This window comes from Rhinolophus hipposideros (genome assembly GCF_964194185.1).
Source record: "Rhinolophus hipposideros genome assembly, chromosome: 13".
Classification (NCBI taxonomy): Eukaryota; Metazoa; Chordata; class Mammalia; order Chiroptera; family Rhinolophidae; genus Rhinolophus; species Rhinolophus hipposideros.
The window spans coordinates 61,294,195-61,319,372 of NC_138059.1; the positions used below are offsets into that span (position 1 = coordinate 61,294,195).

The window sequence follows — 25,178 nt, forward strand, 5'->3', positions numbered from 1 at the left end:
ATAATCATTTTGGCAACTATTTGGTTACTACCGTGCTTCCCCGAAAATAAGACAGTCAGCTCTAATGCATCTTTTGGAGCAAAAATTAATATAAGAGCCAGTCTTATATCATATTTTTTGTATTATATTAATTATATATTATAGTAAAATAAGACTGGGTCTTATATTAATTTTTGCTCCAAAAGACGCATTAGAGCTGATGGTCCAGCTAGGTCTTATTTTCGGGGAAACATGGTAAGAAGGACCTGTGAGATTTAAATCCCAACCCTGACCTTTATTAGTTGTATTTGCCTCTGGTTACTTTATTTCCAAGCTTCAATTTCCTCTGTCAAATGAGTATGAAAACCCCAGCTCACTGGACCACTGTCATTGAGATGGCTAAAGGAGACAACACAAAGGACCCAGTACAGAGCTTGGAACAACTTAAGTACTCAAGTCATGTTAAATGTTACTAAGAAGCCAGTAGCAGTAATCCAGATATGCAATCACTAAGATCTAGACGAGAGTAGAAAATATCAAATACCCACCCTCTCAATATACAAAACTGTAATTGTTTCACCACCGTAACTCATTTGTACACATTCCCCCAAACACTCACAGTATTATTATGCTCTGTAGTGTGGCAAATACTAAGAAAATAAACCCTCCCTCCCTTTACAGCTCTTGATCTCAGTAAGAAACATACTTATGGAAAGTAATGGACCATACATGACAGGTTCCAAACGAAAGTAAGTACCACTGCAGTTAAGAGGAAAAATGATCACAGGGCTTTAATGCACTGTAGAACAAGCAATGGGGAAATACTGAGTTGCAAATATTAAAGAAATGGGCATATCTCTTTAGCATGTTAAAGAACTTCTATAAATAAGGTTAAGAAAAACCAGATCCTTCTCCCCATATCCTGCCAAAAAAATGAAAAAGGGACAATTCACAGAAAAAATAAACAGCACTTAAATGTATGAAAAGCTCACTCTCATTTATAAGACATACCTTTTTAGTCCCAAAGGGCTAAATATGGGGTAACAGCTGGAGAGGCAGGAACCCTCATACCTTGCTGGTGAGAGGGAACCTGGACTAATCTCTCAAAAGGCAGGAACTAGCTAAAGTAAAAGCACTCCCACCTTTGACATAACAATTCTAGGAATTCATTTTACAGATTCATTCTAGACTTACACAGCACTGTATTTGTAAGGGCAAAGAATTACAATCAAAACACTAGTTAAGTGATGGTACACTAAGATAATGTCATACTGTGAAGCTGTGAAAGGAAGTTGCTTTATATAGGATATATAAGTTATATCCTTTATATAGGATATAACTTCTAAGATACACTTTAAATGAAAAAAGTAAGGGGCAGGGCATTATATTACGACTTGTATGGGAAAAAATATGAAATGATTGGTAAATGTACAGAATATCCCTGATGGGTACCCAACATTAACAATGGCTGTTCCTGGTGAGGGGAACGAGGTGACCGAGGGTCAAAGGGAGAGTCACCGTTCATTGGATACCTGTTTCGAACATGTTAAAACTTAGTGTATATATTTCTTACCAATTGAAAAAAATTAAAACAAATGAGACTTAAAAATGTTGACTCATCGATACTATTGTAGGCTGACAGGTGATGCGGTTTTTTTTTATGCATTTCTGTAAACACGCTGAGTTTGTTTTAATAATAAAGTATTTTAAAGGACATGAGTGTAAAGGAGGAAATTCCAGATAAGAATATGAGCCAAGACTGGAAGGGTAGTTTGAATACAGCCTAGTTAGGTTATAATAGACAAGCCTAAATGAGCAGACTGCTTTTGTAACAATGAGATATAGAAGTCTGTAACAAGAAGTCTGCTACAGAATGTATGAAAGACTAGGTTGAGCTAACCTCTCAGGGCATTTTTGGTGCTAAACAAAGCAGTCCAAACTAATCCCTAGGCCTTTGTTGACATTAGAGCAAAAAATGACATACTATTAATCTGATAGATTAGAATGTGGCCACTCCAGAAGTAAAAGTAGCCAATTTCTGGCCCACAGACATGTTTCACGTGGCTCACGTGAGTTTGTTTTTAGGGTAGTGTTTTTAGGGTCTGGAACACAGTCCACAATCCATGTGAGGAAAAGGCAGTTTCCCTCCTCAGACAGGCCAGGTGCTCTCCATGTGATTTCCTGTGTTGTGGCCTGACTTCTTTCACATACCTAACTTTTCTTGTCTCCAGACAAGTTTTTGATTTCTAACACGCCAGAATTAAGTCATTTGACATGATGCAGGTAGAAAGGTCTGGACTGGAATGGTGGTGGTAGGACTGGAAAAGCACAGCCAGGAGACGTAAGATGCAGGATGCCTTGTGAGTGTAGAGACTCAGAAGCCAGACGACCTGAGTCTGAGGCCTGGCTTCACCACTTATTAGCTATGACCTAAGACTAATGAGTTACCTACAGTACCTACCTCATAGTTGTTAATGGTTAAATGACTATTTGTAATGCACGTAGCACAATGCCTGGCACAGAATTTTTTTTTTAATTTATTGCATGCCTACCATAAACTTGGTTCTAAGAGAAATAAAAATTGAGACTTTACATTTAATAGGTACAGCAGAGGAAAAGGGGAGCTATCAAAGATGATGGTACAATAGAGAGTTAGAAGTTAGATCATTGAAAGCTAACTGAAATCCTAACAATAGATAATTATAGAGAGAATTCTTCTAAGGACAACATTTAGATAAAAACGAAGTAGCTGAGGACTAAGCCTCAAAAAAGTCCCTCTTATTGGAGACAGAAAGATGAGACAGGTAAAGTGTGATTAGAAAGGTATAGTGTCTCACTTGAGAATCAAGGACAGGAGGATTGTGTCAAACTCCAGTAACAATAATTCCATCTTACACATGCAAATTTTCAGTTTTCCAATTATGCATAATGATCCCACTGGATTCTAATAATGACCCACGAAGTAGAAGAATTATCTAAATTCTCCATTTTACTAAGAAAAACCTCAGAAATTATTTACAACCTTAGTTACATAGCTAATAAGTTATAAAATAAGAAATCAAAAATACCACTATATATATGTATACACACACACACACACCAGGGGTGCCAAGAAAAACGTATACAAGTGGACACCTTGGTCAGTGTTGCTCAAGCAGTATTCACCATTACCAGAAGTGTCTGGACGCTGATGGTAACCACTTTGAGCACCTCTTGTCATTGCACAAGTCAAATGTGACTTGTATTCATCTTTTGTTATCGGAGTATTACAAGTTTATATATATATAATATTCTCCTATAACAATTTGGTTAGAATCAGGATATTGTAAGTTAATCTTAACTTTATTCAATGGAGCAAGTGTTATGCCTCTCTGCCACTTTTTTTGGGGGAAAAAAGCCAAATGACAAAATAAATGAAACAACAAATTGAATAAATCAGAAACAAACATACCCAGAAAAAAATAATACAACCTGACATTTTTTCCTATTTGCTCAAGTTAATTAGCACCTTCCATTTATTTTTACTGATTTAAAAGAAAAGAATTTTCATTTATTCTTCTAAAAAAATATCCAAGTGCTTGCGACTAGCCAGGTACAGGTGCGGACTCTCTGGGTTCTCAAAGAACTGAGTAGGGGAGAGACACCGGTAGATATAATTTCAATCTAATATGATAAATGCTACAATGAATATACTTAAAGACGCAGCTGATCCAAAGTCAGGAGTGATGCTGGGAAGGAGATAAGATGTAAGGGAATTGGTTGGGTAACACACCCAGAGGGAGCTAGGAGGTGCCAGGCACTATGGCTACAAACAGGCTCAAGAGTAATTAATAATGCTTATACCATAAAAATGCAATAACCATTCAATTTTAATTATGTTACCTTTTATTAGACCTGAAAATGAAAGAACACTTAGAATCAGAACACACAACATCAAGCTGTAATACCTACTTGTATCGAACCATTGCTACCAAAGGGATGTAGTTTTTTAAATAAGCAGATGTGTGGCGATGCAAAATCAAATAAGCTTGTTAAAACGGAACAGTAAACTTTGTTTTAATGGCTATAGAAAGGAGGTGGTTTTGTTTTTTTTTTTTTTCAACACATCTGGTTCTGGCAGCAAGTTGTATTATACATTTAAAGCAATACATGCCCTGAAAGCTTATATTGTCAATTGTGCGTGTCACCTGAATCACAGCCCAGACACATGAGAAACTATCACTCTCAACACCCTCAATAGCCCTCCCTCCAGAAGGTTACAATGTTCATGAACTCGAGATTCTTGTTGGTGAAGTATCATAAAGTCACTTCTCTCCAGCGACACTGGATGTTTTTAATTTTCTCTAAAAGAGAAGTGATGAAAATACAAGGAAATCCTCCAGGGTCCAATTTTCCTTTCATTCTCCAAGTAGTCAAATAGCAGCTCTACAGGTTGATGAAAAAAATTTCAATTTTTTCCTATTCGCTCTTAATCATATTAGCATTGAAAGTTTTCTGGATTTAGTTGGATTTCTAAAAGAAAAATTTTAGTTGCCAAATATTTCAGAAATGCAATAAAGCATTACATATATTTAATGAGCTCTTATCTACCAAAAATATACATGTATATATATTTATATTTATCTTACCTTCACTGAAGTTCTTTTTTTCTGGCTGGACATGAGAAACAAGATTAAGTAGACCAATGCTGGCTTTATTTCTTTGTAAGCAATAATTTGAGTCTTTTCCCATTCAATCCGACTGTAAGTTCATAATAAATTCACAAAAGGCAAATACAAGAAAACACCTACTGAAGAGGCATCTGCCAAGCAATTCATGTGTTATGGTTAAACTCTACCAAATGGCACTATGGCATATAGGCATCCAATTTTTTCTTTTTTTCAAGTCTGTCAGTTATTTACTACATTTTTTTTTCTACCAGGGAACAGTGTGTAATCAATCACAAAGTAAAATCTAGAGACCATTTTAGCTGCTCCCAAGAGCTGATATAACAAACTGAACAGCAGTCAACGGGACCTACATTTGGTCGCAGTCAGTCTCAATACCACTTTGCTGAGAGATGTGTTTCCTTCTTTTTGAATGATTCTGGGTTAATCTTATTAAAATAATAACAAATAAGATTGCAAAGTTTTTGCAGAGTTGTATTTTTAGGGCACTGCTACATTCAAATTAATATATTTTAATTCACAAAATGTCATTAATAATGTCCTTTCTATTAACATGGTTGGCAAAATTAAAAAAGGCACAAAAGGGGGATAATGAGAAATGTTTGCAACTTTCAGTGAAAAGTACCAAAGCAAGTATCTCTCATGAAGAAAAGCAGAGAAAAATGTTCAGTAATTCATGCACAACTTGAGCTAAAAAGAAAACTTCTCTTCAGATAGGTCCTGAGGCTTGAGGAGAAAGTTGTTTTCCTAATCACGTGCTTCATGGAAAATAAAATGTAAAGCTGCACATATGTTTGGTTTAACAGTGGACCCATGTTTTTTAAAAAGTGAGGCAATTAAACAAAGAAAAATGCAACCCAAATACCTTCATAAACAAAGCAACTCCACCTGTAGCCTCTGTCCTTTTTACCACTTAGTGGGGCAAATGTCCAATAAAATGTAAAATGCAGCATACGCAATCATGTAATCTAAAAACTTTTCATGATAACTTATTGCAAATTGCACTTGACAGTTCACCACAACAATGGAAAACTGGCCCCTTGTTCGTTCACACAGTCCTTGAGCCCCAAACCGAAGTCACCAGTAAAACGATCTGGATAAAAAGTTTGCAGCTGTGCTCAGCCAGCTCGCCCCACCCTCTGGGTGGGAGCCGACCCGGGACACTGCTTTGTCCTGCTCCTTCGTGGGGCTCTCATCCTCAGGCAGGTAGTCGGGCAGCTCTGTGTTCTGTTCTACTTCCACAGGCGTATCCTGGAATGGAACCAGCATCTGACACAGAACACGCAAACAATATTAAAAAATCAACCTAACTGATAGATATATATCAGAAGTTAAAGATCAACTTTACTCCTCCTTCTGATCATGATATTTATTTTCAGGGCTGTATTCCTTTGAAAATGTTCCTCTTATATGAAGGTAGGCCCAACTACCCTGTTTCCCAGATAATAAGACCTAGCCAGACAATCAGCTCTAATGCGTCTTTTGGAGCAAAAGTTAATATAAGACCCAGTATATTATATTATATTTATTATATTATATTATTATTATAGTAAAATAAGACTGGATCTAATATTAATTTTTGCTACAAAAGACGCATTAGAGCTGATTGTCCGGCTAGGTCTTATTTTGGGGGAAACACAGTACTGAGAACTGCGTAGGCACAGAAAGGCAGAACTGCACATGAAACCTAATGCTTTTCTCTTGAGGGTCCAAGAGGGATTAATGTGCATAAATGTTGATTCACTATGTTGTACACCTGACACTAAGATTGTCTGTCAACTATAATTAAAAATAAATGTAAAAAAATTTAAAAATAGTAAGACAAAAGCAAGTATCTGGCTATTGTGTATCTGAACCTCCTTTCTGTGGGAACTCAAATGAGCTAAAGCTATATAGGTTAGTTTTCCCTCTCTCACAAAGCTAGTGGAAAGAACAGCAAGCTGCAAAGATCTTCATTATATATACTTGCCCAATGGTGAGACTGGACTTTTATTTTTTGGACTGGCAAAACTAATTAAGGTTAGAAAGTATTTAAGAACCAATGCAAGGAAACCACATATCCTTTATTTCCATGTAATATCAGTAAGACAGCTCCACTGAAATAAAGATCAGAGTCTGAAAGTCAAAAAAATATAAGACATAAAAATCAGACTGAAATTCACAAAAGATCTCTCTACGTTTCTAAGAGTTCACACTGTTAACCAAGAAACATTAAGATAATCTGACCCAACCACATTCCTCTGGTAATGATTAGTCTAGAAAGAATGGCAATCTGCTAGCCATAAAGAAGAACTGAGAGTCAGAGTCAGGTATAGAGAAAACTAAACCTCTTACCTCTTCTCCACTTTCACTTTTCACAACTTGCTGAGCCTTCATAACCTTAGTGGATGCTATCGCTGATGCCAAAGCCTAGGCCAAGATAAAAAGGGAACATTTTGAACAGTGATTTGGTGCCTGGAACCTCAAGCATACGAAGCCATTTAAAATACTAACCTCTGCTTTCAAATCTGAACGGATTCGCACCACACATCTTTGAACAGCCATTTGAAAAGTAAAGCTAATAACACCTTTAATTTTTAACAAAGCCTCTTCACATAGATTTCGCCGAGACTGAAAAAGTAAAAGCAAATTGTTATTAAAATTCGTAAAACAATAAAAAGGGAATAAATCAACTCAAACCACACTGAACTAGTCATTATATTTGGGGGGGAGAGGGGCACCATGCGGGGCGGATGTCCCTATTTCAGTTCTACCATCTCACATTTGAGGGCACGGAGAGGATGGTGCTTAGTCAAGTTTATTACATTTTATAAGATCAACAGAATAGTAATTCCTGCTAGAGTTTTTCAAGCTTCATTACTAATATTCAGTCTTAATAATTTTAATAAGAAGCTAGTCAATGTTAATTTGAATCTTAAAGCAAAAAGAAAGGAAGAGTAATACAGAAAAAATGCTGAAAAGCAAAGGTGTTTCTAGCTCAAGAGTGGGAAAACTGGTCCACTAGCTGTTCCTGTAACAGCCACACCCACGTGTTGACATACTGTCTGAGGCTAGTTTCATGCTACTGCAGAGTTAGTAGTTATTAACAGACCATATGCCCTACAAAACCTAAAATATTTACTATCTGACCCTTTACAGAAAGGTTTACTGACCCTTGCTGTAGCTTAAAAATCTCTAGGAATAAATTCTAATAAACATAAGTTAGAATCGGTAAGCATTCAGAGTTTGAGTCACTATTTTTTAAAGTACTTGATATTTATAAATACTGCTGCACCCTTCATTAATGGCATTTTCTGTGGGTACCACTGCATTCTCAAGGGTTATCAACATCCTCTCTTGGTTCTCATTTTCCCCCGGACAACACAAAGTAATACACACCCGTCAATGCCTCTTTGACCCCGACTAATACCCTGGTCTTTTACTTACACCACTGACTATTCCATCTCATGGTATCTCCAAGGTCCAGGACTTAAAACTAAGGGATTTCCTTTCTATGTCATCCCTCAGTAGACTATTCTCATCACTTCAGCCATCACTACCTGGAGAAGCACAGATGTGTGTCTCCAATATGATTTTATTTTCATTTGTCTACAGATATATCCACCTCAAACACAATATCCAGAGAAAATGTATTAAAAAGTAACTAGTTTCCCCACATCCCTCCCTCCACCTCCAGCCCACACATCAAATCTAAATTTTCCTGTTCCTGTATTGAATCCAGGTTCTAATTTGGTACTTCTGAGGGGTCAGGAATTTACAATTGACCCCAAGTCTCCAGGTCACACCCTAAGAAGCACTGCCTTCAAATCACCCAATTCATTCTTCTCTTCTATTGAATAAAATCAGTCTTCAAACTTATCCCTGCATTCTTCAGAACTCACATCCTTGCTTACCTTCTTATTTAACCCACTCTTTTACCTCTGCATTTCAGTACTACTCAGGCAAGGATCTGGGGTACAGTGGCATGTGGCAGCACACAAACCCACAACCCACAGGGGCTCATTTAGTGCATTGTTTCTGGGCTCTGCTCGGCTGAGTCCTGGGTTCTGCAAGGCCCCCTTATGGAACAGGGGCCCAAAAGGTCCATGTTTATCTCTTGCACATACTCAACACGAGGCAGATGTGAAAGTGAAGAAAAGAGCATAGCGTATACAACACGAAAGTTAGAATACCACTAGTCTAATCTGATTCCTTATTTTAAATGTGAGGAAAGCAAAAAAACAGAAAAGTTAAGCAACTTGCCAAGTTCATCATAAGTAAAGAATATGACACTAAATTCCAACTATATGTGACAGTGAGAAACCAGATTCATGAGGCCAATTCAACTTTGTTTTGACACAAATGAACACATTTGCAACAGGCAAAGCCTGGGGGGGAGGGAGTGGAAAGGGATGGAAAATGCAATTCTAAGATTCAATCTCTTGGGATAGGCAATTTCCAAGTAAATGTGAGAGTTTCAGTGGAACAAATACAATCAAGAATTATCCACTAAGGATGAACACCCTCTTGATTGGGATACAGGGTCAAGATTTGGTTGAGAGAATCATAGGAGATATAACTGGAAGGTGGGCAAGGAAGTAGATGAGTCAAGATTAACTGCCTGGAAATGATTAGGAGAAAAGAATGAGGGGTAGGGTAGGGGTGTGGGGGGTAGGTGTGGGTGTGTGTTAAGAGACTATCAATTCAAAGAACATAATGGTCTCCAATTTCTACAGACTCCATACTATCATGATTGCAGCTGAACAAATAAAGTAAAGGGAAAAAGACCTGTGAGGATCCGTAATCAGGAATAACTCCCTAAAAGCCTTCATATATACACTAAAATAATGTACACTGCTTTCTTTACTAGTAAGAGTAAAGAGTAAACGTGTTTCCATGTGCTGTCCAAAGTAGCAGTTAAGAGTGGGATTCTGCTGCTTAGGTTCAAATCCCATGCCCTCCACTTAGTAATTGTGTAACTTTAAATCTGGTGTCCTTCAGTTTCCTCATCTGTAAACTGGGCCTATAGAAAGACCTACCTTATAGTGTTATGAGAAATAAATGAGTTAACACATCATAAGAGCCTCTGAAAGTATTGTAACAGATGTAAGCTAATATTATTTATTGGTAATTATATCTCTTTAGGGAACTTTTCTTCTTATTAGATTTTCTTTTGATTTTTTTAAGGCCACTAACCTGATGTCAATTATTCATTACAAATGTTTTCCAACTGTTTTTACCTTTTAAGAATATTATACTTGGCAAAACAAAAATTTTATTGTCAAACTAGAGATCTTTCCTAAAGCGATTTCTTCTACTGCCTTTATGCTTCAAGTCCTTAAAGAAATCAATTAAATATTTAGATTTCTTTAATTTCATAGTTTCATTTTTCCACATTTAACTTTTTTAGTACACTTCGAATTTTTACTGTCTGGTTAGATGCCCTCTCCCCTTCCCACCCCTGCAAAACTGTCAGATTCCTGGCACCATTTATTGAATAATCTATCACTTTCCCACCGGTGTCTGAGGCTTCCTTTATCATATATATTAGGGTCTGCTTCAGGACTTTCTTTTCAATTTTTTTTTTTTTTTTTTTGGTCAACACATTGTTTTAATTAAAGAAATTTACGAGCACATTTTAAGATCTGGTTGGACACATCCTTTTATTACTCTTTGATATACTCTTAGTTGATGATGTCTCAAGCCGTGGCACTTACAGCTCTCTCTCTTGGGAACACATACTCTTTCACAGATATGTACTGGCTCTCTCCCTCTAAGTCTTTGCTGAAATGTCAGTTTCTCCAGGTTTATCTGAACCATCCTATTTAAAACTGCAACCCTACCATGCCACCTGTTAGTAGTCCCTATCTACCTTCCCTTTATTTCTCTCCACAGAACTTACCACTTCTAATATACAACTTGGATTATTGTCTGTCGCCTCCAACTATATCAGCTTAATGAGGTCAATCATAAGATTTATGAGAACTTTTGTTTATCTCGGTCACTGTTGTATCCCTGGTACCTAAAACAGTGGCTGGCATACACTAGGTGCCAGGCTATGCCACCAAAACAAGTTAATTAACACTATAGTACAGTGCTAGAGTTAATTTACTAATATTCTATTTTATGGTTTTAGCAATCATATTCTTTAGATATACTGACCTATATTTTTGTGTGTGCTTTGCTAGGTTTTATTATTTCATTTGGGCCAGTTTAAAAAAATAACCATATTATTCTTATTCATTAAAATTAAGCAGACATATTGGCGATATTTTATCTATCTTCCATTCAATCAATTTAGTTACCAAAACCTGCTTTCTAGAAACCTTTCAGGATCTTGTGGTCCCAGTTTCAATGAAATAGTTAACTTATTTGGCAGTGTTATGGATACTATGCATATGAAAAGCCTCCCCCCCACTTACTTACTGAACCTTAAATCCTGAAGCCTAAGCACCCCAACACTACAGAAAAAACTGTGGATAATCCAACGTTACCTACCTGGCATAGCTAAAGAGATAAGTGGTAATCCATCAGTTGCCACCCCTCATATATAAAGTATACAACTTTGGATTTATAAAAGTGTAAAAACTTGGACAAACCTGGGGCATGGACAGAGAACCCAGAAGTATTGTCTCGGCAGTGCAGCATAATTATCCCTACGTTAAAGGTGCTATCGTTTTGCCTATCAAAGCCTGAATGCACACTTCATAAAAATCCAACTGTTTGCAAGTAGCTGATCCACAACAAACTCAAGAATATTTAAAGGCTTTGCATACAAATATATGCTGTATCCAATAATGTAAAATTTGCAGCACCTGGCATCCAATCAAAAAATATGAGGCATGCAAAGAAGCAAGAAACTACAATCTATAATTAGAAAAATCAATCTCCAGAAACACACTCAGAAATAACACAGATGACTGAATTAGTAGACGAGGACATTAAACAGTTATTCTTACCATATTCTGTATGTTCAAATAGAGAAAATGTAAACATGTTAAGGTGATATTAAAAAGACCAAATCAAACTTCTAGAGATACAGTAAAACAATATCTATGGTGAAAAATACACCAAATGAGATTAACAGCAAATTAAACACCTGCAGAAGAAAAATTTAGTGAATATAGCAACACAAACTATCTAAAATGAAACAGAGAGAAAAAAACAATTTAAAAGGAAATTCACAGACTATTAGTGAGCTGTGGGACAACTTCACAGGTTGAATATATGTAATAGGAATCCCTGAAAGACTGAGGGGAAAACAGAAGAAGCACTTGAAAAAATAATGGAAAAAATTGTCCAAATCTGCTGCAAACTATAAACCCAGAGATCCAAGAAGCTACATAAACATGAAGAAAATTATACCAAGGCACATCACAAACAAAATGATCAAAAGCAGTGATAAAGGAGAAACTCTTAAAAGCAGGCAGAGAGGGGGGAAAAAAGACACATTACATACAGAAGAACAAAAATAAGAATTTGATAGACTTCTGAATAGAAACAATACAACAGAAAACATAGTGGAATAGTATCTTATAATATGGTAAGAAAAAAACTGTACCTAGAATTCTATACCCATAAATATCTTTCAAAAGGGAAAAAAAAATAAGAACACTTTCAGACATATAAAACTGAAAGTGTTCCTGAGAACACGTGTCTTATTGGGGAGACCACGCCTGATCACCACGCTGTACACCTGAAGAGGAAGTAGAATAACAATGAATGTCAACTATAATTTGATATACTGTGTTTCCCCGAAAATAAGACCTAGTCGGACAGTCAGTTCTAATGCGTCTCCAAAAGACGCATTAGAACTGACTGTCCGACTAGGTCTTATTTTCGGGGAAACACAGCAGTCATAGGATGTGGAGCACAGCATAGGGAATAGAGTCAATGGAATTGTAACAGCTGTATAGGATGTTAGAGGGGTAGTCGATTGGGGAGGGGGATTATCACTTTGTGAGGGGTGTAAATGTCTATTACCTTGTTTTGTACACCTGAAACTAATTTAAAAAAAATGAACAGATGTAATTTAAAAGGTTACCCCCAAAAAACACTGAAACTGTGAGAGATTTCAATATTTGAACTTTAAAAATGAGTAGAAACATCTAGACAGAAGATCAGTGAGAAAAAGGAAGCCTTAAACACTATAAATCAACTGAACCTAATAGACATTTTATTGAACACTCAACAGTATAAACATTCTTAAGTGCCCATGGAACATTCTCCAGAATGGACCATATTAGGCCATGAAACAAGCCTCAATAAATTTAGAAGGGTTGAAATCATACAATGCTGTCTAATCACATGAAGGGAAATTAGAAATCAGTAACAGAAGGAAATCTGGAAAATTTCTAAATACACAGAAATTAAACAAATAACCAATGAGTCAAAGAAGAGCTCAAAAGAGAAATCAGAGAATACTTTATCTTATGGGCTGCAGAAAACACAGTGCTTACAAGGAAATTTATAGCTATAATGATACTACATTAAAATGGAAGAAAATCTCAAATCAGTAACCTAACTTTCCATTCTAAAAAACAATAAAAAAGAAGAGCAAACTAAACCCAAAGCAAGCAGCAGGAAAGAAATAAACATTAGGGTAGGGGGGGAAAGAAATAGAGAACGGGGGAAAAACCAGAAAAATCAATGAAACCAAAAGTTGGTTTTTTGAAGATTAAAACTGATAAACCTTTAGCTAAACTCACTGAGAAAAAGATGACACAAATGACTAAAATCAGGAATAAAAAGTATTATTATGACCACCCTTACCAAAATAAAAGGATTATGAGCAAATACTATGAACAACTGTATGCCTGCACATTAGATAATGAAATGAACAAATTCCTAGAAAGACAAAATTGCCAAACTGACTCAAGAAGATAAGAAAATGTGAATAGGCCTATAACAAGTAAAGACATTGAATTAATTAGAAAATTCCCCACGAAGAAAAAGCCCAGGACCAAATGACTTCACTAGTGAATTTTATCAAATGTTTAAAAGAATTAACAGAAATCCTTCACAAACTCATCCAGACATTTCCCAACTCGTTTTATGAAGCTAGTATTACCCTGATACCAAAACCAAAAAAATACAGCACAGGCAAACTACAAACTAACATCCTATATGAATATAGATGCAAAATGTCTCAACAAACACCAGCAAACTGAATCCAGAAGCATATTAAAGGGATTATATACCATGACCTACTGAAACTTACACTAGAAATGACAGGTTCAATATATGAATTGTAATACATGATTTTAATAGAATGCAACAATAAAGACAAATAATAAGCAATTTAAAAATGGACAAATGAGTAGACATTTCTCCAAAAGAGAAAATCTGTGATAAAGATGTATGCATGGGATTTATAGATGATGTAATACAGAATTGTACACCTGAAATCTATGTAAATTTACTAACAATTGTCACCCCAATAAATTTAATTTAAAAAAAAAAAAGATGTATGCAATAAACCCTAAATCAACCACTGAAAAATGATCAATAACCACGTGAAAAGATACTCAACATCATTTGTCATTAGGGAACTACAAATCACAACCACAGTTAAGATACCATTTCACGCACACTAGGATAGCTACTAAAAAAAATTAAAAAATGAAAATAACAAATGCTGACAAGAATGTAGGGAAATCAGACCCCTCATATATTGCTAATAGGAATGTAAAATGGTGCAGCCACTGTAGAAAACAGTTTGGCAATTGCTCAAAAAGCTAAACATAAAGTTACCATACCACCCAGTAATTCTACCTCTAGGGATATACCTAAGAGAATTGAGAACATATATCCACACAAAATGAATTATGTCTGCTATGAATGCTCATAGCAGAATTTATTCATAACACCCCAAAAGTGAAAACAACCCAAATGTTGATCAACTGATGAATAGATAAACAAAATTGGTATATGCATACAATGAAATATTAGCAAGAGGAATGATGTGTTGATTGATATATAATACAACAGAGATGAACCTTGAAAACATCATGCTAAGTGAAAGCTAGACACAAAAGGTCACATACACACTGTATGATTCCATTTATGTGAAATGTCCAGAACAGGCACATCCACAGACACAGAAAGTAGATTAGTGGTTGCCAGGAGATAGGGGTAGTGATTGCTAATGGGTCTGAGGTTTCCTTTTGAGGTAATGAAATGTTTTGGAATTAGACAATGGTGATAGTTGTACAACCCTGTAAACATACTAACCCCACCAAATTGTATACTTTAAAATAGTAATTTTATAGTATGTGAATGCTATTTCAATTAAAAAAAAAACCCCGAGAGAATTCATTTCCAGAAGACCTGTACTACAAGAATGTTAATGGAAGTCCTTCAGACAGAAGGAAAATGATATTAGGTTGGTGCAAAAGTAACTGCAGTTTAAAAGGTTAACAATAACTGCAAAAACTGCAATTACTTTTGCACCAGCCTAATAGATAAAAATCTAGATTTATATAAAGGAATAAAGAGCCCCAGAAATGGTAAATATGGAGGTAGACGGAAAATATTTTTTCTTATTTTGTAAATGTCTTTAAAAGAGACTGACTTTTCAAAATCAGAGACAAAGTAGAGCAGTGGTGGGCTGGGGGGGAAGGAAGACAGGGGAGTTATTGTTTAATAGGTGGAGTTTCAGTTTTACACTATAAAAAGTTGTACATACATAGCTGTATGGTGGTGATGGTTGCACAATATTATGAATATATTTAACAACACTGGAGTGTACACTTAAAAATGATTAAAATGGTAAATTTTATGCTATGTGTATTTTGCCAAAATAAAAAAACTGAAAAGAAAAATTTTTAAAAAGAATACTTCATATAAAAAATTTATTTTTGGGTTTATAACGTGTAGAAATAAAACATGGTAACAACAGCAAAAAAGCAGAGATAGGGAAATGGAAATAGAGTGTTATAAGAGTCTTATACAATGCCTGAAGTGCTATACAGCTGCTCCCCCTTATCTGTGGTTTTGCTTTCTGCAGTATCAGTTACCCACAGTCAACTGTGGTCCGAAAATATTAAATAGAAAACTCCAGAAATCAACAATCCATAAGTTTTACACTGCACACCGTTCAGAGCAGCATAGCATGATGAAGTCTTGAGCCATCCTGCTCCGTCCTGCCTAGGCCATGAATCACTCCTGTCCAGTGTGTCCACACTGTGTACGGTACCTACCCATTAGTCGCTTAGTAGTCCTCTCGATCAGCTGTCAAAGTGTCACAGTGCTTGTGTTCAAGTAACACTTCTTTCAGTTAATAATGGCCCCAAAACACAAGAGTAGTGATGCTGGCAATTCACATATGCCAAAGAGAAGCCGTAAAGTGCCTCCTTTAAGTGAAAAGGTGTGCATGGATAGGAAAGAACTAATATATATGGGTTTCGGGACCATCTGCTGTTTCAGGCATCCACTGGGTGTCTTGGAAAGTATCTCCCGTGGATAAGGGGGGACTACTGTAATATTAATTGAAGTTAGACTGTGATAAGTTAGATATATAAAACAAACCCTAAATCAACCAACAAAGAGAGAGAGAGGGAGGGAGGGAGGGATGCCATCTTGGTAAATGTTCCATGTGTACTTGAAAAGAATATTATCTTGTTGTTGGGTGAGGTAGTCTATAAATATCAATTAGGTTAAGTTGGTTATTAGTGTATTTGAGTGTTCTATACGCTGATTTTCTGCCTACTTGTTCTATTGAGAGAGTGGTATTCAAATCTCCAGCTCTAACTGTAGATTTGTCTATTTCTCTTTACATTTTTGTCAGTTTTTGCTTCATGTACTTTGAAGTTCTAGTATTAGGGCATAAATGTTTTAAATTGTTATGTCCTCTGATTAACCTACCCCTTTAGCACAAAGTACCACCTTTATCAGTATTAAATACTGATATTGGGACTTATTCTTAAGGGCTGTTAGGAAGTAACACTGAGGAAACTATTTAATTTGATTTCTCTTTCCCATCTTATGAACTGTGTGTTTATAAAAGTCTTACCGTATCATCAAGGCCATCTATATGCAAAACCACTGTTTTGGCACGTTTGTTTGTAGTTCCCAGAAAAAACTGAGCTTTCCTTCGACGTGAATTCATTTCATTGAAAGTATCACTATCGGCCATATTGGAGGATTGAAGAATGTCATAGATTTCAGAGGCCAGCAGTTTTGTTTCCCCTGGAGTTGTAGTCCTCGAAAAGAAACATAAATTAATAAATTAGTCTTGTCACTTCTACTGATTCTGTAATTTTATTCTTCAAGTTTACAAAGCCTTGTTTCCTTCATTCTGATGCTTTGTTCAATTTAAAAGAAATACCAGTGAATCCTAGAATAATTGGTAATGTAGAAAAAGCATCTACTACAACAAAGTCTTCACATTTCATTTTAAACCCATGGTTCACTGAAATTTAAAACTCATCTCTATAGTGGTATAAAAGCCCATTTAATCGAAATCATTAATAGGAAACCAAATAAAAATATCAGGATATAACAAGTCCCTGGATTAACACTAACATTCAACTCTCAATTTGAAAGTACCCTGACCTTCAAGAAAATATAACATTAAAATCCAAAACAAGAAAAATTAGATCATTCATATAGTTATTTCAATAGATTTCTTAGTAAATTCAAACTGTTTAACTTACATTTTTACATCTTTTACAAAGCATGTATCATAAAACCACAACGCAAACAAAAGTTTTCATTCTTAAACTTTTAAATCCTGCTACAGATTCTCACATAAACAGCTAGTGCGATGCTGTCCAACAGAACTTTCTGCACTGAAGAAAAGTTCTGTATCTGCGCTGTCCATTCACATGTGGCTATTGAGCACTTGAAATGTGTCACGTGTAATTGAAGAAATTTTATTCACTTTTAATTAAATTTAAAGTCATATGTGCCAAATGGCTATCATATTGGACAGCCCCGATCTAATGATTCTTATTAGTTGAGATGAATAAACAGTAAGTATACACATTAACTGTAAGAAAATAATCCTCATTTCACCTATAAATAGCCACAATTAAGTCCAAACCATTTAACATACATTCAATGCCTTTAAAATCTGTACTCTACCAACTCAGCTTGACCAACATCAGGTCATCATGTCCTTTTAGCCAGAAGAGCTTCACCTGACTGTATGCTTTCAAACTCATTTCTCCCCTGAAGGCTCAGCTCAAGCACCACCTTCTTTATGAAGCCACCCCACCCCATTCATACCTCTAGATTCAAAGTACTATGCTTGTGCGTGTGCGAGTATTACTGATCTTAATTTTCTATTTCTTTCTCTTTAAAAACAGAGGTGTGTTCTTTCTGTATCTTCCACAAAGCCTTACAAAACTTTTTGCAATCCATTTGTTTATTGAATGAGCAGGAATACTTCAATCTCTAATATTCAGACTGTACACATTTTAGCTATAAAGACCTTCAATTCCAGAGGTGGTAATTTGGCAATTTTCCGGGCCCTCAATTTACTAGACCAGGTGCTTTTTGGGGGCCACTGTTGACCACCAGAGATGAATTACTTTGAATGACTTTGGTTCTGTATTGCAGGAAGCTATAAAAAAGACTTTTATTTGAGGAGATGTCTCAGCACTTTTCTGATAGCTATTTTACAGTTTATTGAAAAGGTCACTGCAGTTCTGAGATATTTTAAATACTAGCCAACAAGTTGTAAAGAATATGAGGACACTAGTTAGAGGCACTCATGCATTTAAGAGGAAAAGAGTACAAAAAACTAGGTGAGTGACTATTTTCTCAATTCTCCCAAGGATGGTATAGAGCTAGAACCATTCCAGATTCACAGGAGAGAAGATAATGGATTCTTTAGGGCTTAATTCTCTCATAAACCTATTCTAGTGGTTTCCGTATTTGTAGCAACAGAGTGAAGGGGAAAACTGCCATTTATTCATAAGGACAATTTGCATAGGTGATACATGCGCATTTCTGATTGTCTGTACAGCTACAGAGGTTACTCACACTTTCAATTAGAAAATTGAAGATTTACAACAAAACTACACCCTTCGTCTATAGACACACAAAGACTATGCCTACTTAGATAAGCAAAGCAATTACAGGTGACAGATTAACAAAAATGGTGAAATGAAATAAATACTGCTACTACTACCATTTTCACTGCCTTATTTCACAGTTCCAAAGTTTCATCATTTTCATACAGCAATAAATTTCTTTCTGGAAGATTTTAAGTATCTATCCACTTAAAACCAAAAAATTTTAAAAGGATAACATCATCAAACCAACATGATGGTCTCACTGTTGTTTTAAGTGTGTTGTTCTAGTGTACCTCACAGGGCTAAATTACATTGCTGAAGAACCCTCACAAAACAGATAAGGGGTAAACATCTTTACTTATAGGCCCAAATCAGTCTAAGGCAAAATGAAGTTTACAAAAACAAATAAGCAAAAATGAATCACAAACCAAATTACTTCTTGATCTTACATATCATAAATATCTCTGCATATTGCTGATCAAGTCAATTATAAATAATTATGTCCTTATTTTCAAAATATGCTTTTAAAATCAAAAAGAAAAATCCAAGAGCATCTACAAATTTGGAAGCTTAGCTTTTAAAAATAAATAAATAAACCAAAATTACTGTTCAAATACTGTGATTCAAAACATTCAAGTAGAAAAAGTCTAGAGTTATACAGCACATTTGGCCATAAATGTGAGACAGACTGTATAATTAAGCAAGTACTAATTGCCCTAATCTTCTTAGGCAAGTAAAAATTGAAAGAGTTGATTAATGCCCTGGATTTAGTTCAGTCTTTAATATCTGAAAAAAAGACTATCTTGAAAGGTTCTTTCATTTAATAATTGGAATTCTGCTCTCAGTAATTAACGATTCCATAGTGAAGTATATTGACTCCTCACCATTTTTTCTAATTAGTTGTCTATATTGAAGTCTCAACATGTTATTCATAAAACACAACTAAAATGTGAACTCTGATCTTTATTATATATCAAAAATAATTTTCATTCTGAATATAAATATATTTCCTTATTGGTCATAAACACCAATTCACTCTAATTCTAGATACCACTAATAACATTTTATATTGCCCACAAAGGCCAGTTAAGACTTCCATATACCGTATTTTGCTATGTATACTGTGCACTTTTTTGCCCAAATTTGTGAGGTAAAAATAAGGGTGCGCATTATACACGGGTAGTACTAATTCCGTACTATATAAATGTTTTTAATTGTTTTATTTATGCTTATGAGTTAAAAGTGTAACTCTAGAAATCAATAATGATATCTGTATGCAAAATACCCTAGACTACAATAATCGATTTTGTTGAACTTACAACAAACTTGCAATGACGAAGTTTTTGGCCTTCTACGATGCATAAATACATCATAAATCTGTTACCAGTACATAAAATTTCATGTACCTTGTACCTGTTCTTGTGTTTTGTAATTATTTGTTACATAAAATTTATTGTACCATGTTAAAAAATAAATGCTAAAATTCCTTTACAATACAAAAAGCAAGTACCTAAATGGAAACAAACAAAAATTTGAATTAGAAAATTAAAACAAAAGATTTTTTCCCTGCAAATTTGGGCCAAAAACGTGGGTGCACATTATACATGAGAGTGCATTATACACAGCTGGATATGGTATTTCATGAAATCAATGAGTATACTATTTTACTGTTAAAGACTTGCTATCTATCGCCTTTTGAAAAACTTCACAACTTTTCCTTTAGGAGTTCGTTTTGCATATTTTTCCTGTGTTACTTGATAAGAAAAAGTGTTCCTGTAACATTTATGGAACCCAGAAAATCATCCCTCATTTTTTAACACACAAACAATCCTAACTTGAAAAGGGTTCTAAGAAGGAAGTGAACAGCTTTGTTTAGGTAACAATGTTCAAGGCAGGGAAACTATGATACTTGAGCCAAAGTCCATGTATTTACATATTATCTATAGCTGCTTTGACCCACAAGGGCAGAGCTGAGTAGTTGCAACAGACTGTATATCCAGCAAAGCCAAAAATATTTACTATCTGACGTTTTACAGAAAAAAATTTACCAACCTCTGTTCTAAATAATTACAAAAAAGACAGTGAAAAAACTATAAAGGATGTGGAATATAGCTGTGGCCATTTAGAATGATGCTGCAGGAAACCAGATATATGGAGGAGTGCTCTTGATGTATTAAGTAGATTACAGTGGGCCCTCAAATAACGTTTCGTTCAGTGTCATTTTGTTGTAATGTTGATGAGATGTGACAAGAATTTAACTCTTGTTTATATCAATTAGCCTATGGCAAAACTGTTTTCATTACACATTGTTTCGTTTAAAGTTAATAACTACATTAATTACATTACCATACTACTATAGTCTCTTTTACATGATAGGTTGACATCAGACTTCACATAAATAATATAAAAATCAAGGCAAAATGGAAAAGTATTTTCCAGAATTTCAAGAAAACAAAAGGTGACCATGATTCCAGTCCAGCTGTCCCTCAAGTAAAGGGTATAGAAAAAGAGTTTTAAATATCAAAGAACTCAAGGAAGATTTGAACCTTTCTTGAGCAATCTACTAGAGAATGAGCTTCAACCAACTTAAGAGATGACTGGGAAAACTTTAGCAAAAGACTGACTGAATATTTTATATATTTAAGTGTAGATCTAAATTTAAGACAAAGGTGGGAAAGAGAATGAAAGAATATATAAATGTTCTGACAAGTAGAAATACTGCAACTTAAGAAAGGAGAAGGGAGAACAGAGGAAAAGTTTAGAAAAAGCTCAATGACTATGGAATATATAATAGGTGGCAGTCAAAAGATTATTACCATTAAAAACTAACAAGAAAGATAGTAAAAGTTTAAACAAGAAAACAACTTAGAACAGTTTTAAAACATGTAAGTACAAAGGCAACCACTATAACAATAGGGCAAATCTTTCTATCAGAAAAAATTTTCAAAATAAAAGAAAAATAATCATAGAGAGAGAGAAACACAACTACTGTAACATAAATGGAAATCATAACCAAAATGAGTTAGGATGAAATATATCAGTCAAACCGATAAATATAAATGGACTTAGCACACCAATTAGAAGATTTTTAATCTGGCTCACAAAACAAAACAGAGTTAAAGCAAAGTGATTCAGAAATAAAGGAATGGGCAAATGTAGAAACAATGAGAACAGAGATTATGTACTGATATCAAAGTAGAATTCCAGCCCCAAATCCACGCAGTAAACATGACAAAGGGCTCTTTTCTTAATCCTAAAAGATATACTTCACAATGAATATAAATATATATACATATATACAGAAGGTGCCAAAAAAATGCATACACATTTTAAGAAATGCAAACTGTATTAAAATTGTAATACGCAATATATACCAATAACAAAAGATGAATACAAGTCACGCTTCACTTCTGCAATGACAAGAGGTGCTCAAAGTGAATACCATCAGCGTCCAGACACTTCTGATTATGACGAAATACTGCTTGAGCAACGCTGACCAAAGTGTCCACTTGTATACATTTTTTGGCACCCCCAGCATATTATGAATATATGCGTTAAATAACATCATGTATGGAGAGAGAATGATAAAGCAAATGTTTCAATGATAAAGCAAATGAAAAGATGTTAAAATTTGGGGAATCTATATATAGGGCATCTTGGTAGCTGTACTGTTTTTACAACTTTTGTATAAGTCTGATATCATTTTAATCTAAAGTTTTAAAATATTCATAAACACACTGAAATGAAAAGATAAATGGCATTACGTGTTTTACTCCTTTTTATATTTTCTAGTTTTTACAAATAAATCAGATACTGTATACCTGTATTAAGATTTTTACATGACATTTTAAAAAGTAAAAGAACAAGGCAGGCCCGGTGGCTCAGACGGTTAGAGCTCCGTGCTCCTAACTCCGAAGGCTGCCGGTTCAATTCCTACATGGGCCAGTGGGCTCTCAACCACAAGGTTGCTGGTTCAACTCCTCCGAATCCCGCAAGGGATGGTGGGCAGTGCCCCCTGCAACTAAGATTGAACACGGCACCCTGAGCTGAGCTGGCGATGAGCTCCCGGATGGCTCAGTTGGTTGGAGCTCATCCTCTCAATCACAAGGTTGCCGGTTCGACCCCCACAAGGGATGGTGGGCTGCGCCCCTGCAACTAGCAACCGCAACTGGACCTGGAGCTGAGCTGTGCCCTCCACAACTAAGATTGAAAGGACAACAACTTGACTTGGAAAAAAAGTCCTAGAAGCACACACTGTACACCAATAAAGTCCTGTTCCCCTTCCCCAATAAAATCTTTAAAAAAAAGAAAAGTAAAAGAACAGAAAACAGGCATAAAGAAATGAAGTACACTTTTCATCCCAGATTCTAGCAAGAATAGACCACCATTTATTATAGTACTGTTTCAAAATCTAGAATTTTTAGGAAGTTCTCCAGATGAGATGAGATATTTTCATTGCAACGCCACATTTTATTAAAGTGGCTTTTATTTATAGCATAATTCACGTTAGATATTCACAAGCGCTTTCATAAAATGTATCTTATATCAGAAGCATCACTCCTGAAATACAAATTAACAAAATGTCTTAAACTGGATTCAGATGATTCAGATGTTCCCCTAAGTTGATATTTTGAAAATTCTCTTCACATAGAGATCCAGGACTTACAAAATGTAAAAAGGTTCTAACCTCTAATGATGAGTTTTTATTTATGGAAAAGATTAAAATTACAACATAATGCCAGATTCATTCTGACAGAAAACTTCAAATTCTCTTCACCATTAAAAAATTGAAATAGTGACTTTGAATTCAGTCCAATTATTGATCCGTAAGCACCAATTTGACCTCAACACAAGGAAAACCTGCTGTTGAATAACATGTTAAAAATCTCAGCAACATTCTGTAGCAAAACATACTACGGAGATTAAAGGGTAAAAATGTTTGTACACAGAATTTTCCCTATTGTATAAAACACTCTTCTCTGCTTCCCACATGAAGAATAACCACCACTCTTGCTACCTACTTCTGCTTTTTGAATTCCCCTTTGATCACTGCCAGATGGAAGCTTTCTTTTCAGTCAATAAAGCAGCATCCCTTCACAACACATTTTCTGTTCTGTGGCTCTTTCTGGGGTACGGGAAGATCTTTCTTATCCTTCCTTCATTGCATAAGTCCATAGAATCACAGCTAAATATCCCCCTAATTCAGTACTGCTAAACAGAGACCTACTGAGAGAGATCCCATCCTGACCGGTTGGCTGTCATGGGGCAGCGTATCAAAGAAAACAGAGTATAGAACATAGATCTCTGGCGCTACAGCTTATAAGGTGACCTACATAAAATGGATGCCAATTAGTTCATACATGAGTTACGCTACACTAGTGACAGATGATCAGTCATCTGCATCTGGTAACGCAAACGTCAAAATACAAAGTAATGACTAAAGAATATATGTTTAAAGTTTCAAGTAAGTTGTGCATACAGTAGCCCCCCCTTTAACCATGGGGATATATCCCAAGACCCCCAAGTAGATGCCTGAACCTGCGGATAGTATCAAACCCTACATATACATTGCTCTGTCCCTATCCAGCACACCTTTCCACTTACAGGACGCACTTTACAGCTTCTCTTTGGCATATGTGAACTGCCAGCGTCACCACTCTTGTGCTTTCAGGTCATTATGAAGTAACGGAAGGGTGCCTTAAACACAAGCACTGCGGTAGCGAGACAGGCGATGTGATGAGCCAGACGGCTGCTAAGTGACTAATGGATGGGGCGCATCTACAGCGTGGAGACTCTGGACAGAGATTATTCATGTCCAAGCAGGACAGTGCGGGCCGGCTCGAGGTTTCATCCCACTACTCGGAATGGCACCCAAATTAAAACTTATGCATTGTTTATTTTCTGGAATTTTCCATTTAATATTTTCAGACCAAGTGGACCGTGGGTAACTGAAACCACAGGAAGCCGAACCACAGACAAGGGGGGACTACTGTATATAAGACTCACACTGCTCTATGCGATAAAAACTTTTCGTTTTGATTTGTGACGGTTGTAAATAGAGGCACCCGAAAGAAACAAGTAGATGAAGAGATAATGAAAATGCCAGCGCAATCTAATTTCTTAAAACAAAGAAAGTCATGCCCACGTCATGAGATAGTTCACAACACAAAGTGAAATATGCTGAACCAAAGCCTGATTCTAATACTTCATAGTCTCAATGTTTACAAGCCAAAACACATATTTTTAACATTCAAATAAACTGATAAACGTCAAAGATGGTAATTTTGGGAAACAGAGGTGACTTTTAAAAAGCTTGAAAAGTAACCTTCATATCTGAGATCTCCAACAGCCAAATGAGCTGCAAAATGTATATAAAAATTATATCGTGTCTCCCCTTTTGAGAGGGCAGGCAGATCAAATTATAATCATCGAGTATGCAACAGATGTACATCTATTTTACTACTGGAGGTGCCAGCAACAAATACCACACTGTTCTAAAAAACATACTTTATACAAGTGGTTTGAAAAACAT

General features: G+C 35.6%; 1 protein-coding gene across 4 annotated transcripts in view; it reads right to left on the reverse strand.

The window, feature by feature from the left end:
* Nucleotides 1-25,178, reverse strand: part of ARMC1 (armadillo repeat containing 1) — a 54,068-nt gene that overhangs the window by 14,825 nt on the left and 14,065 nt on the right. For 2 of the 4 annotated variants that reach the window (XM_081070919.1, XM_081070920.1), the window contains exons 5-8: nucleotides 16,639-16,828; nucleotides 7,140-7,256; nucleotides 6,981-7,055; nucleotides 3,832-5,915 (exon numbers count right to left, since the gene is read on the reverse strand). In XM_081070919.1, coding sequence (XP_080927045.1) covers nucleotides 5,724-5,915; nucleotides 6,981-7,055; nucleotides 7,140-7,256; nucleotides 16,639-16,828 — 574 coding nt within the window. In that variant the 3' untranslated portion in view covers nucleotides 3,832-5,723. Of the gene's footprint in view, nucleotides 1-2,556; nucleotides 5,916-6,980; nucleotides 7,056-7,139; nucleotides 7,257-16,638; nucleotides 16,829-25,178 lie in introns of those variants that run through there. The other 2 variants (XR_013994791.1, XM_081070918.1) reach the window with 2 other exon arrangements.